The 12,034-nt window shown below is 44.7% G+C and overlaps 1 protein-coding gene across 11 annotated transcripts in view; it reads right to left on the bottom strand.

The window, feature by feature from the left end:
- PAM (peptidylglycine alpha-amidating monooxygenase) overlaps positions 1-12,034 on the bottom strand; it is an 843,699-nt gene that overhangs the window by 101,960 nt on the left and 729,705 nt on the right. For all 11 annotated transcript variants that reach the window (XM_050945654.1, XM_050945643.1, XM_050945642.1 and 8 more), the window contains one exon: positions 10,651-10,734. In XM_050945654.1, coding sequence (XP_050801611.1) covers positions 10,651-10,734 — 84 coding nt within the window. The remainder of the gene's footprint in view (positions 1-10,650; positions 10,735-12,034) is intronic.

Raw genomic sequence — 12,034 nt, 5'->3', positions numbered from 1 at the left:
CTTGAGGGACCAGATGTAGTCCAAAATATTGGCGACAGAAACCTCCATAGGGAGGAAACCCCTCTCCGTGCACCAACAAGAGAAACGCTTCCACTTGGTATGTATGTCGCTCTGGTGGAAGGCTTCCTGTTGCCCAGGAGTACTTCACGTACCGGGGTAGAGCAGCGTAATTCGGATCTGGTCAGCCACGCAGGAGCCACGCTGCAAGGTGCAGCGACTGGAGGTCCGGGTGACAGAGTCTGCCGTGGTCCTGGGTGATCAGGTCCAGGTGAAGGGGCAGGGGGACTGGGTCGGCTATGGCCAGGTCCAGCAACATGGGGTACCAATGTTGCCTGGGCCACACTGGAGCTATCATAATCACGCGGGCCCTGTCCCTGTGCATCTTCAGAAGGACCTTGTGGACTAGCGGGAACGGAGGGAACGCGTAGAACAGGTGGGTCATCCACGGGATAAGGAAGGCGTTCGCTACCGACCCGGGCTCCCGGCCCTGAAAGGAGCAGAACGCCTGGCATTTCCTGTTCCCCCCGGATGCGAAGAGGTCCACCCGGGGACAACCCCACATCTGGAAGAGTGAGAGGGCGACGTCCGGGCGAAGGGACCACTCATGTGAGAGGAAGGATCTGCTCAGGCGGTCCTTCCGGGGAGGAAGGAAGCCGTGAGGTGAATGGAGTGGGCTATACAAAAGTCCCAGAGCTGCATCGCCTCCTAATATAGGGGAGAGGATCTCATGCCGCCCTGCTTGTTGACATAGTACATGGTCGTCGTGTTGTCGGTGAACACCGCGACACAACGACCTTGAAGCTGATGGGAGAACGCTTGACAAGCAAGACGGACCGCTCTCAACTCCCGTATGTTGATGTGGAGGTCCACTTCCTGAGGGGACCACAGGCCCTGTGTCCTCAGGGTTCCCAGGTGGGCCCCCCAGCCCAGGTCTGAGGCATCCGTTGTTAGGGACACCGAGGGTTGGGGCGGATGAAACAGGAGCCCTGCACACACGACGGACTGGTCTAGCCACCACTGGAGGGAATCCAATACCCCCTGGGGGATGGTGATAACTGTGTCCAGCGAATGTCTGGTCGGCCGGTACTGAGCGATGAGCCAAGATTGGAGGGGCATCATGCGGAGCCGCGCATAACGTGTCACAAATGTGCAGGCCGCCATGTGGCCTAAGAGGGTTAGGCATGTCCTTATAGAGGTCGGGGGGCCGCCTGCAAGCATTGAATGATGGCCGACAGTGACTGGAACCTGGGCAACGGCAGAAGGGCCCTGGCCAAGGTGGAGTCCAGAACGGCCCCGATGAACTCTATCCTCTGCGTGGGGAGCAGAGTGGACTTGTCCACGTTGATAATGAGGCCCAAGGTAGCAAAGAGACCGCTGATCCTGCGGACGTGGATGCGGACCTGCAGCTCTGATGTGCCTCGAATCAGCTAGTCGTCGAGATAAGGGAACACGTGAATGCGATTGCGCCGAAGATGTGCGACGACGACTGCCATGCATTTCGTGAATACCCTCGGGGCCGTGCAGAGGTCAAACAGGAGGACTGCAAATTGGTAATGATGGCGGTCGACCACGAACTGAAGGAAATGTCTGTGTTGTGGCAATATGGCGATATGAAAGTAAGCATCCTGCATGTCGAGGGCGGCATACGAGTCTCCAGGATCCAGAGATGGGATAATGGTCCCCAGGGATACCATGCGGAACTTCAACTTCACCATATGTTTGTTGAGTTCCCGCAGGTCGAGGATAGGTCTGAGGCCTCCCTTGGCCTTGGGGATCAGAAAGCAGCGGGAATAAAACCCCTTGCCCTTCTCGTTCTCCGGAACCGCCTCTATGGCTCCTTTGTCGAGGAGCGTCTGCACCTCCTGGCGGAGGAATTGCTCGTGAGAGGGGTCCCTGAAGAGGGACGAGGGTGGGGGGCGGGAGGGAGGGTAAGACGTAAACTGCAGACGGTATCCCGTCTGTACAGTGCGTAAGACCCAGCGGTCGGATGTTATTTGGGACCACGCCTGGAGGAAAAACGAAAGGCGGTTGGAAAACGGGGGGGGGGGAAAGGATCCGTGGGGGAAACTGGTACCGCGCCCTCGGGTGCACCTTCAAAACAAAGGTTTGGGCCCAGGTGGGGCTTTGGAGGAGCTCTGGTTCTGCCCCCCTTGGTTGCCGGACTGTCTGCGCCTGCCATTTCTGCCACGGCGCCTATTGAGGTCCTGCCACTGGCGGAACTGGGGGTACGGTCAGCGCTGCTGCTGTTGTTGCGGCCGGAAGGGTCTGTGCTGTGTCCCGGGCATGTGCATCCCAAGGGAGCGCACGATGACCCGATTGTCCTTCAGGCTTTTTAGCCCGGGGTCTGTGTTCTCCGAGAACAGGCCCTGACCTTCGAACGGGAGGTCCTGGATGGTATATTGGAGCTCCAGTGGAAGGCCAGAAACCTGAAGCCAGGAGATGTGGCGCATTGTAACCTCTGAGGCGAGGGTTCGAGCAGCCGAGTCTGCTGCGTCCAAGGGGGCCTGCAACGAGGTTCTTGCGACTTTCTTGCCCTCGTCAAGAATTGCCGCAAATTCTCGACGCGCCTCCTGTGGCAACAGCTCCTTAAACTTATCCGCTGCCACCCAGGAGTTAAAGGCATAGCGGCTAAGGAGGGCTTGTTGGTTGGAAACCCTGAGTTGAAGGGCACCCGCCGAATAGACCTTGCGGCCTAGGAGGTCCATACACCTCGCCTCCTTGGACTTGGGTGCTGGGGCCTCTTGTTCGTGACGCTCCCTCTCATTCACCGACTGCACTACGAGGGAGCACGGTGTCGGGTGAACATGGAGGTACTCATAGTCCCTGGAGGGAGCCATGTACTTACGCTCCACGCCTCGTGCAGCAGGAGGGATGGAGGCCGGCGACTGCCAGATCGTATTGGTGTTGGCCTGGATAGTCCTAATAAAGGGCAAGGCAACTCTGGTGGGAGCATCTGCGGAGAGGATGCTCACCACGGGATCTTCCATCTCGGAGACCTCCTCAGCTTGCAGGTTTAAATTCTGCGCTACGCGCCTGAGGAGGTCCTGGTGCACTCTGAGGTCGAGTGGGGGAGGGCTGGTGGAAGATGTGCCTGCCACTGCCTCATTGGGAGAGGACGATGAGGAGACCCCTGGCAAAAGAGCGTCCATGGTGGGCTCTGTCTGAACCCGCGCCTCTGACTCCGGAGGGAGCTCAGGGTCCTGCTGTTTGGGCCTGTCCTTCCCTTCCAGAGAGGGAGGGGGGCGAGACAGCGATGCCTCCGGCGCCCTGTGCTCAGCCGTCGCAGGCTGAGGAGGAAGTTGCTGGGGGCCTTGGGCTTGGTGGTACGCCCAGGGTGTCCAGAACCCCCACTGCTGCGGTCCCTGGTCCTGCGGAGGAGGGTCCTGAAAAAGGGCCACGTGTTTGTCTGTGTCCAGCGCATAAACACTGTCTGGAAGGCCATGGAGGGGCCGAACGCGGCTGGTAGGGATCCCTTAGTCCTGACGCCGAAGATGTTCTCGGTGCCAGGGACCGGTACCGGGAATCATACCGGTGCCGGGATCGGGACCGGGGCCTGCCTTCGACTCGGTGCCGGGACCGGGACCTGCCTCCGACGCGGCGCCGGGAGGTCGACCGGGACCTGCAACCAGCTCGGTGCTGGGAGGTCGACCGGGGAGTTGATCGCCGATGGGAACGGCTCCTAGAGTCCTGGTGCCGGTAGCGGTGACTTGAACCAGACCGGGACTGTTTGGAGGATGACTGGCGCCGCGAGTGCGACCAGTACCGCCGAGGGGAGTGGTGCCGGGACTGCGAGCGGCGCCAGGAGCAAGAGCTTCCACGGCGACGGGACCTCGACAGCGATCGTGAGTCCTGAGACAGAGCTCTCATCGTCGGCTTGCCTCTGGACACAACCCGCACCGGGGGTTGAGGCTGGGTTGGCTCTGTAAGAGCGATCAGGTCCCGTGCCGAAGCAAAAGTCTCCGGCGTCGATGGGACCAATAGCTCAACCCCAGATCTTATGGGGGAGCTAGGAGGGACCGGACTCGACGGACCCTCAGGGCCCGGAGTCGACGGGATCCCTGCTGATGGTGCCGCGGCCGAGGTAGGTGCCGGGCGCTCCACTCGAGTCTGCCTGGATGGAGTCGCAGACTTCGAGGGCTTTGCTTCGGGTCCCGGTGCCGGGGTAGGACGATGCCGGGGTGTCCTTCCGGTGCCGGCGCGGTCCGGTGCCAGTGTAGAGGCGACGGTCTGTGAAGTTACCGGGTTGAGTGCCGCTTCCATAAGGAGAGTCCTTAATCGCTGGTCGGCATCGGCTTCTTATAGGCCGCGCATTGTTTGAAGCCCGGCGAACCAGGCATGGGCCCGGTGCCGGGAAGGGCTATGGCCCAAACCCGCTAACATGTATTTACAACTATTTACAAACAACAATTAACTGACTATACTTTACAACTATTTACTACTAACTACAACTATGAACCGTAAAACGAAGGAGAGCTAGGGACGTGGAGGACAGCAATGCCGCACTCCACAGTTCCAACGACCGACACGGCGGTAAGAAGGAACTGAGGAGCGGGTGGGCCGGCAGGGGTATATATCGAGCGCCATGGCGGCGCCACTCTAGGGGGCGACCTGCCGGCCCACTGGAGTTGCTAGGGTAAAAAGTTTCCGACCGAACGTGCACGTGCGGCGCGCACACCCAACTGGAATGGATACGAGCAATCACTCGAAGAAGAACAGGGAGGTTATAGTACCTCTGTATTTGACACAGGAGCAACTGTTATTGGAATACCCTATCCAGTACTGGTGTCCACCCTTCAAGAAGGACGTTGAAAAACTGGAGATGGTTCAGAGAAGTGCTACAAGAATGATTAAATGACTGGAGACCATGTCTTATAGTTACAGACTCTAAGAAGTCAATCTATTTAGCTTAACACAGGGAAAGTTAAGGAGTGGCGTGATCAGTCTTTACGTACCTATACAGAGAATAGAAATATGATAAGAGAGGACCCTTCAATCTAGCAGAAAAAGGTGGAATAAGAAACAAGGGGTGGAAGTTAGAGATAGATAAAGTCAAACTAGAAATAAAGCACAATTTTTTACATTAACCATTGGAACAGTTTACCGAGGGCTGTGATGGATTGTCCATTGCTGGAAATTTTAAAATCAAGATTGGATGTTTTCCTAGAAGTGTACTCTAGCTCAAGCCCAACTACTAGACCTGCAGCAGGAATTAAAATAGGGAAGTTCTATGCTCTGTGTTATACAGGATGTCAGATTAGATGATCACAACGGTTCTTTCTGGCATTAAAAATCTATATAGGTGTGTCCACCTGACTGAAATACATCACAACACTTATTTTGTTGAGGAAGGGGCGGGAGAAGCATTTTAGCTCCTGTGCTCTCCTCATGTTCTCTTCCTTCTGAAGCCCAATGGTGGGTGCAGAGGCTTCCAGACCTAACTTATGAAAGGGAAATTTTTCCAAAGGCACAAATGGCAGTTGGGGGTCTGTCATTTGTGCATTTCAAAAACTGCCCCCAAAATCCTCACCAATTGGACTTAAAGATATTAGGTTTTTCAAACAATGCAGTAAGTTAATTAAATAAAGTAAAACAAAGAAAAATATCAGATCCAATATTTCATTTGGATAAAGTAAGTTTAAAAAATTGTTATTAGGAAAGAATCAGCTTTTTAAATGATCAATTTTAACAAGACAGTTAGGGTAACTTGGTACATCCAAAATTCAGAGCTATATAGTGTGCATTTAAGAATCCTAAAAGGAAGATAAAATAGGTCTTAATTGTATCTTGCCTGGCTTCTCCCACCAAGCCTAGGGAGCTAATGCTCTGCAACACTGGCCCCATTGCAGCTCCCAACCCTATGGCTTTCACCCTCCCAGTGGCCTGTCGGGTCAAAACATTTCAGTTTCCCTGGCAACCAAAGCAGAAAGGGAAGTACAGATGTGGGTGCCAGTGTGCCCTTTTCCATGACTGCTTCCCATCTCCCTGTTCTTCTTCTGCTCCCTCACTTCTGATACACTATAAACCACTTCTCTTTTAGTCGATTACCCACCCCAAAAAACATGCATTAAGTAGTCAGCTTGATCACTTCACTTGCAAGTTGTATTTCTTTTCCTCAGCCTTTGTAATTCTTAATTGTTTTAGACTCTTTGGTGGCAAGGACTACAAGGATGTATATGCAGGGCAAGACTAAGGCACATGCATTACAGGCAGCCAAATAACATTAACTCTGCCCTGTAGTGACGGCATGAGAAATGGGGGTGGGGAAGGGAATCCCCGCGCCCCCTAATGTATTTTTAAAAATCAGTTTCATCTGATCCGGATCCATTCGCATTGAAACGGATTAATCATAATAGCATGGTTATAGCATTGCACAGACCTACAGGGCAGAGTTAAAGTTGTTTGAGTTCCTTAACTGTGCATTTCTATACCTTAAAATATTCTGATATCATTTATACTGAACCTTAATTTTGAATGTCCTGGGTTTGTAATGCTTGTATTTGGAATAATTGACATCTTTTTCACCCTTAATTTAATCATAAGTACTTCCACAACCATAACTCCACCTTAATGTAGTTTTTCGTTTAGCAGTATGAATAGTAATAAAACAAAAATGGACCTCCCCATTTAATTTGATAACCCTTTTCTAAAAGTGACTGTTTTACAGATCTCACTCTATATAGTAAAGTTTGTTCTTTTCGCAGATAAGCTTTAATTTTTAACCGACAAGTGTTCTGGACCACATGTAGTAGTCTTTAACTTTGGTCTCTGATCACAAAACAGGAATGTTTAACTAAATATTGCAGCATTATCATTTGGGTTGTATCTGAGAAAAATAGCATAATTTGTGTATTAACTGGTTACATTTAATTAATAAAATATCCCTTTTACAAACAGTTGAAAAATTACAGTACAGGTACAATGAGGTACTTTGGGAGAAAAGAATGAAAGTGCAAATGGGAGCACAGTTGCATAATTACAATATGCATAATTCATTACTAGATCTACAGCCAAATATTTTATGCTTATATATCCAGTAAAAAAGTATATCTGTAATGTCTTATATCACAGTACACTGAACTGAATAATGCCACTGAATCTGTGGACTGTTATTGTTATTTTTATTGCTGAGAAAGTGCCAGATAACATGAATTAAATGAACAGATTTCATCCTTCATTCTGAATTATGACACATTATGTGTGCTCCACTTTGTAAAAAAGTGCAACTATTATAGTCTTAAAACTGAAAATCTCTCTTACCAGTTAAAATCTTGGCACAGATAAGACACGTTTCTTTTGGATAATTTCTGAAGTGTTAAAAATATTTCTAAAGTTGTTCACAGAGCTCAACATTAAATTTGCTTGAAGAGAGCAATCAAGGTTTAGAGAGAATTATATCACATTACATTTTTCCCTACTCAAACTGAGATTATCACAAGCAAGCTAAATTAGAAGCCTTTTTTTATCACAGAAGAAAAATGAAATATTTTGCATGTTAAAAATAAAAGGTTGGAGCATACAATACAACAAGTACTGAAGTAAAACCAGATGGTATTTCGTCATACTTATTTTAATCTCTCTCCTAACAACTTCAGTAGTATCCTACAATCCCATCAATTACTGACAAAAAGTAGAGCTATTGAGATTAATAGAAATACTGATAATCTTCCCCCAAACCCTGTCTACTATCTTACTTTGGAAACTTGAAAAGATAGGTTGTGTAAGTTAAAGCACTCACCGTAATGGATTTATGTGACAAAGAACAGAAGAGGAACAAAAATTAGATTCATTCCTCGATTTAAGAAATTGTAAATTGTCATGTAGCAGGCAAATAACTTCAGGTGTTCATTGTTCTCCATTTAAACCCCACCCCCTACATACATGTGTCTTATTATTAGAAATTTTATTTAAAAAATCCCACACGTGATTTGTACTTAATACTCAAAAGGAACTCTCAACATCCCCAAGCAATAACGAAGGGCAGGCTCTCTCCTAATACATTTTCTTCTGAGGGTTGTGATTTTAATTCTAAGTTCTTTTGGCAAGTGACAATTCCCAAGGGTTTGCAATGGCTCACCTGTATTGTCAGATGTAAAAACAGATTCCTTCTGAGCACAGACAGGAGCAGCCACAGTTGTTCAATTTACCCTTCTTCTGGCCACATAAAATTAAAACAGTTACTGCACTTGCCATTTGTGCAGACTTTTTTTTTTTTTGCCAATTATTATAAGGCTTTACGGTCTTATATCCCCTCATTTCACAAACATTTAAAAACTTTTAACAATAAAAACAAGTAGAAATAGCAGTAACTTATTCAATCACTGAGTACGTCTCCCTATTTGTACAGAATTTTCTACAGTACAGTTTCTAAAGCTTTGTATACTGAAATCTATTTTTAAGTGCTTAAAGTGACAGGGTTTTCCATACTGAGAGATGATTTGATTTTGGAATAAGACATATTTTGCTATTTGAATTCCACTCCTCCCATTCTTGTTACATAAACTTCTTTTTTTTAATCCCAAACAACTAGTTATGCTCCTTTATGCCACTGTATGAAATTACACAATTCCCCTATTTCCGTTTTTTTTTCTTTAGAGCCTACAAATATTTGTATTTCCCACTCTAAGTCATCAGGGATCTTCATACCCAAGTTTAAAATCCACACTGTAATACATCATGGCCAAAATCCAACAGTATAATGATGTACAGTTTGGTCTGTTCAAGGATAACAGAAGGCCATATGGCTAATGTACCAATCCTGTATTGCAAACAGTCCTCAAGTGTGGAAAAATAAATGCACATATCTGGAAAATGTCAGATTAAGTCACTTTATGTTGTGTTTTTGTTTGTTTTTTGAAGTTCTGCATTAGTTAACTCTGCTACTATATATATTTCATCTTCTCCACAAAACAGATTAGTAAGGGATTTATAATAATGAAATCCAAATGCTCACTGATACCAGTTAACAATATACTAGCTATGCTTGAGATGATTAATTTGAGATATCAAAAGATATTTACAGAAATGAAATAAACAAAACTAATTTCTTTTTTATAACTCTAGTCACAGATTTTCTATTAAATGTCAAGCATATCATATCCTTGTCACCAGAAATATAATGAAATATTTTGCATTTTTTGCGTAAGTATTTCGCTGTAAAGCAAGAAGACAACACTTCAATCTGTTTCTGAGATTGGTATAGTTCTTGGCAGGTTCAAGTCAGTCTGCTTTTTACCTCATGACCCAGTACTGAACATTCTGTGAAGTCCCTGTTAATTTAAGGACAGGGAATAAAACTATGCTGACAAAATATTAGCAAGAAATATATTTTAATACTGGTGTAATTCTACACCAAACAGAACAGATTTGATTTACCATTTAAAAAGGGGAGTCATTTCCTAAGGCATACAATTTAAGTTTTTGAAACAACATATAGAATTGACAAATCTTTTAAATGCCTGTTGATCCAATTTAGCAAAGCTGAATGCTTTAAGGATTTCTAACGTAAACATAAACAGCACTTTACAAAAACAAACAGACAAACAAAAGTCAATGATCCCGCCTCAAAGCTTTTACTAACAAATTACTTTTTACTGTATTTGATCACAGGTGTACCACCTAATTTAGAAGGGCCCCAGTTTTGAAAAGGATTAATATTTGAATAGCTGATTGTACTCATGCCTCACATAAACTGGATTTTTGTGGTGTTTAGATGAAAGTGTATCAAATGAGGTCTGTCCCTTTAGGTTATGGTAAACAGGTAAGCCACCATCTGGATTTTTGATTGGTGACTAGAGAACAAAACTCCTAATTCAGAAAAATGCACAGAAAACATGAGGCTTACAAGGTGGGTATTTGCCCCTCATGTTATAGAAATTCACAAAAAACGTGTAATGAATATAAATTTATGGTCCTCCCAGTCTTTCACAGAAGCTGGTAGTACTGGTGTATATTTTAGGTGTTCTATTGGATAGATATACTAGAGCAAAAATACTTATATTCTGGCTGTAAAGTCTATCCACATGCATTAACAAAAACAAATCAAAGAGCAATGTTTATATTTTCTTACTCTCAAAATACTCATGTTATTTTCATGCTTCGTTGAATGCTGATTGATTGATTAATGTCTCTCTCAACTTAACCAAGATTCAAACCAGATATAGGTTTGCACTGATATATAGCACTCATTAATATAAATGAAAAATCATGATTTATGAATACAAAATCTATTCTGATATGCTATTCTAATTTAAAGTATTTTACACTAAAATATAAACTTGAAAGAAAGATGTGAAATAAGTTTATCAGATGAAAATGATGATGTTAGGTTGTTCTGAGAAGGAGTCTGCCTCTGCTTACAGAGCCAATGTGAAAATGAGCATAGTTGCCTTTTGTTGCTTTCTTTGAATTTTACTAAAATATAACCTTGTCCATCTCCTTTCCATATATCTTTAAAAAAGTTTAAGTCAAGCTTATATTTTTAGTTAACTTTTAAGTTACTTTTTAGGTGCTTCTACCCCCACTAGTGGCAGCATCAATGGAAATTATTTCAGTAGGAAACAAATGCTTTTTTTTGTGTGCATGCAATATAACATTTTTCAGAAAGGAATATTTTAAATCATATTTACAGACAACAATTTCCAAAACACATACCTCTGAATGCACTGACATCTCCATAATGTACTTGGAGCACAAAATATTTGCTACCTGTTTCTCCTCCAACTTTGAATCCAACACCTTAAAATAAAGATGATGAGTTAGGGTTATGGAAACAATAAATAAGGTATATTTAAATAGTTTGTCACTGGTAACACTGTCAAAAAGTCCAGGACTGAATATTTAGACTGGCAGTGGAGGCGGAGGGAAGTTTCATTATAAGATGTCAGTGAAAAAACTACTGGTCAAAGAAAATACAAAATAAATACATAAATAAAATATTGCTCATGTGGCACTGAACATAAACTTCTGATACTCAGTCTGAGTCATAGCGATCAATGAAGAGTGATGACTGATTTAGGCAAATAATTCCTTCATTCCAATGCACATTAGGTAGGATTATAAAACAAGATGATGCTCATGTTCTTTATTAGCCACAAAGGATCCTAATATAATGAATGCTTATTTTCATTTCCCAGTTAATTTAAGTGGAACAAGATGTAAATTGCTATGAATTTATGCAAAAAAACACTAAGATTAGAAATACACAAACTTAATTTTCCACCTCAAAATGTTCAACACTCCAAAAATTGTTATTTTCATGAAAGTTGTCAGAATGTGCAGGTTTCCAAGTAAAATAACAATGGGGCGACAAATTATCAATAGATATTACAGAGGAACTTTAAAGAATGAACACAAATTACAGAGCACCAGCATCATTGATAAGGATCTTTCAACACCTGCACAACAATGAAAATACTTGTTCAGAAGCAGAGAAAGCAATCTCTGCCTATTCAGCCTGTGAATCCCACTAGATTAACAAGTGCCAGTGGCAAAGCTTCTCTGTGAAGAGGGTTGCAGAATCTCTATGCTCAATCATAGTATCAATAAGGAAAGAAAGGAAGACTGGTAACTCATTTAAACATCTGCAGTTCTGAGTAGTTTAGAGACAGCAACAAATTGCCAGTTGGGGTTTGGCATGCACTTTAGCACCTTGGCTCCCTGGATTGTACAGCTTTGGTGAACTGTACCTACAAGTGAATATGCTCAGAGCTCAATTAATGTCCCTGCTGATTAATATACAGATCTGTCGCATCTTACGCTGGGCTTACATTCCACAGACAGCGTGCAAAGCGAAAATCGCGGATAGTCAAAATTACATTGAGTATAATGGCAGGTGGAATCGCCCGCACAACAGGTACAGTATTAAAATTGTTATTTTTTTGCTCTTTTTTTTTTTGCCAACCGCGTAAAGCTGAAATTGCGCATGTTAAATATGCATAAGATGCGACAGACCTGTACAAGGAGATGTTTGGAAAAGGTAGTCTGTGGTATTCTACGCTGTTTGTGGCAATGGGAAATGGAGCTAGAGGATAAAGAG

Source organism: Gopherus flavomarginatus, chromosome 3, assembly GCF_025201925.1.
Source record: "Gopherus flavomarginatus isolate rGopFla2 chromosome 3, rGopFla2.mat.asm, whole genome shotgun sequence".
Classification (NCBI taxonomy): Eukaryota; Metazoa; Chordata; order Testudines; family Testudinidae; genus Gopherus; species Gopherus flavomarginatus.
This window is presented reverse-complemented; position numbering and strand designations above follow the sequence as displayed.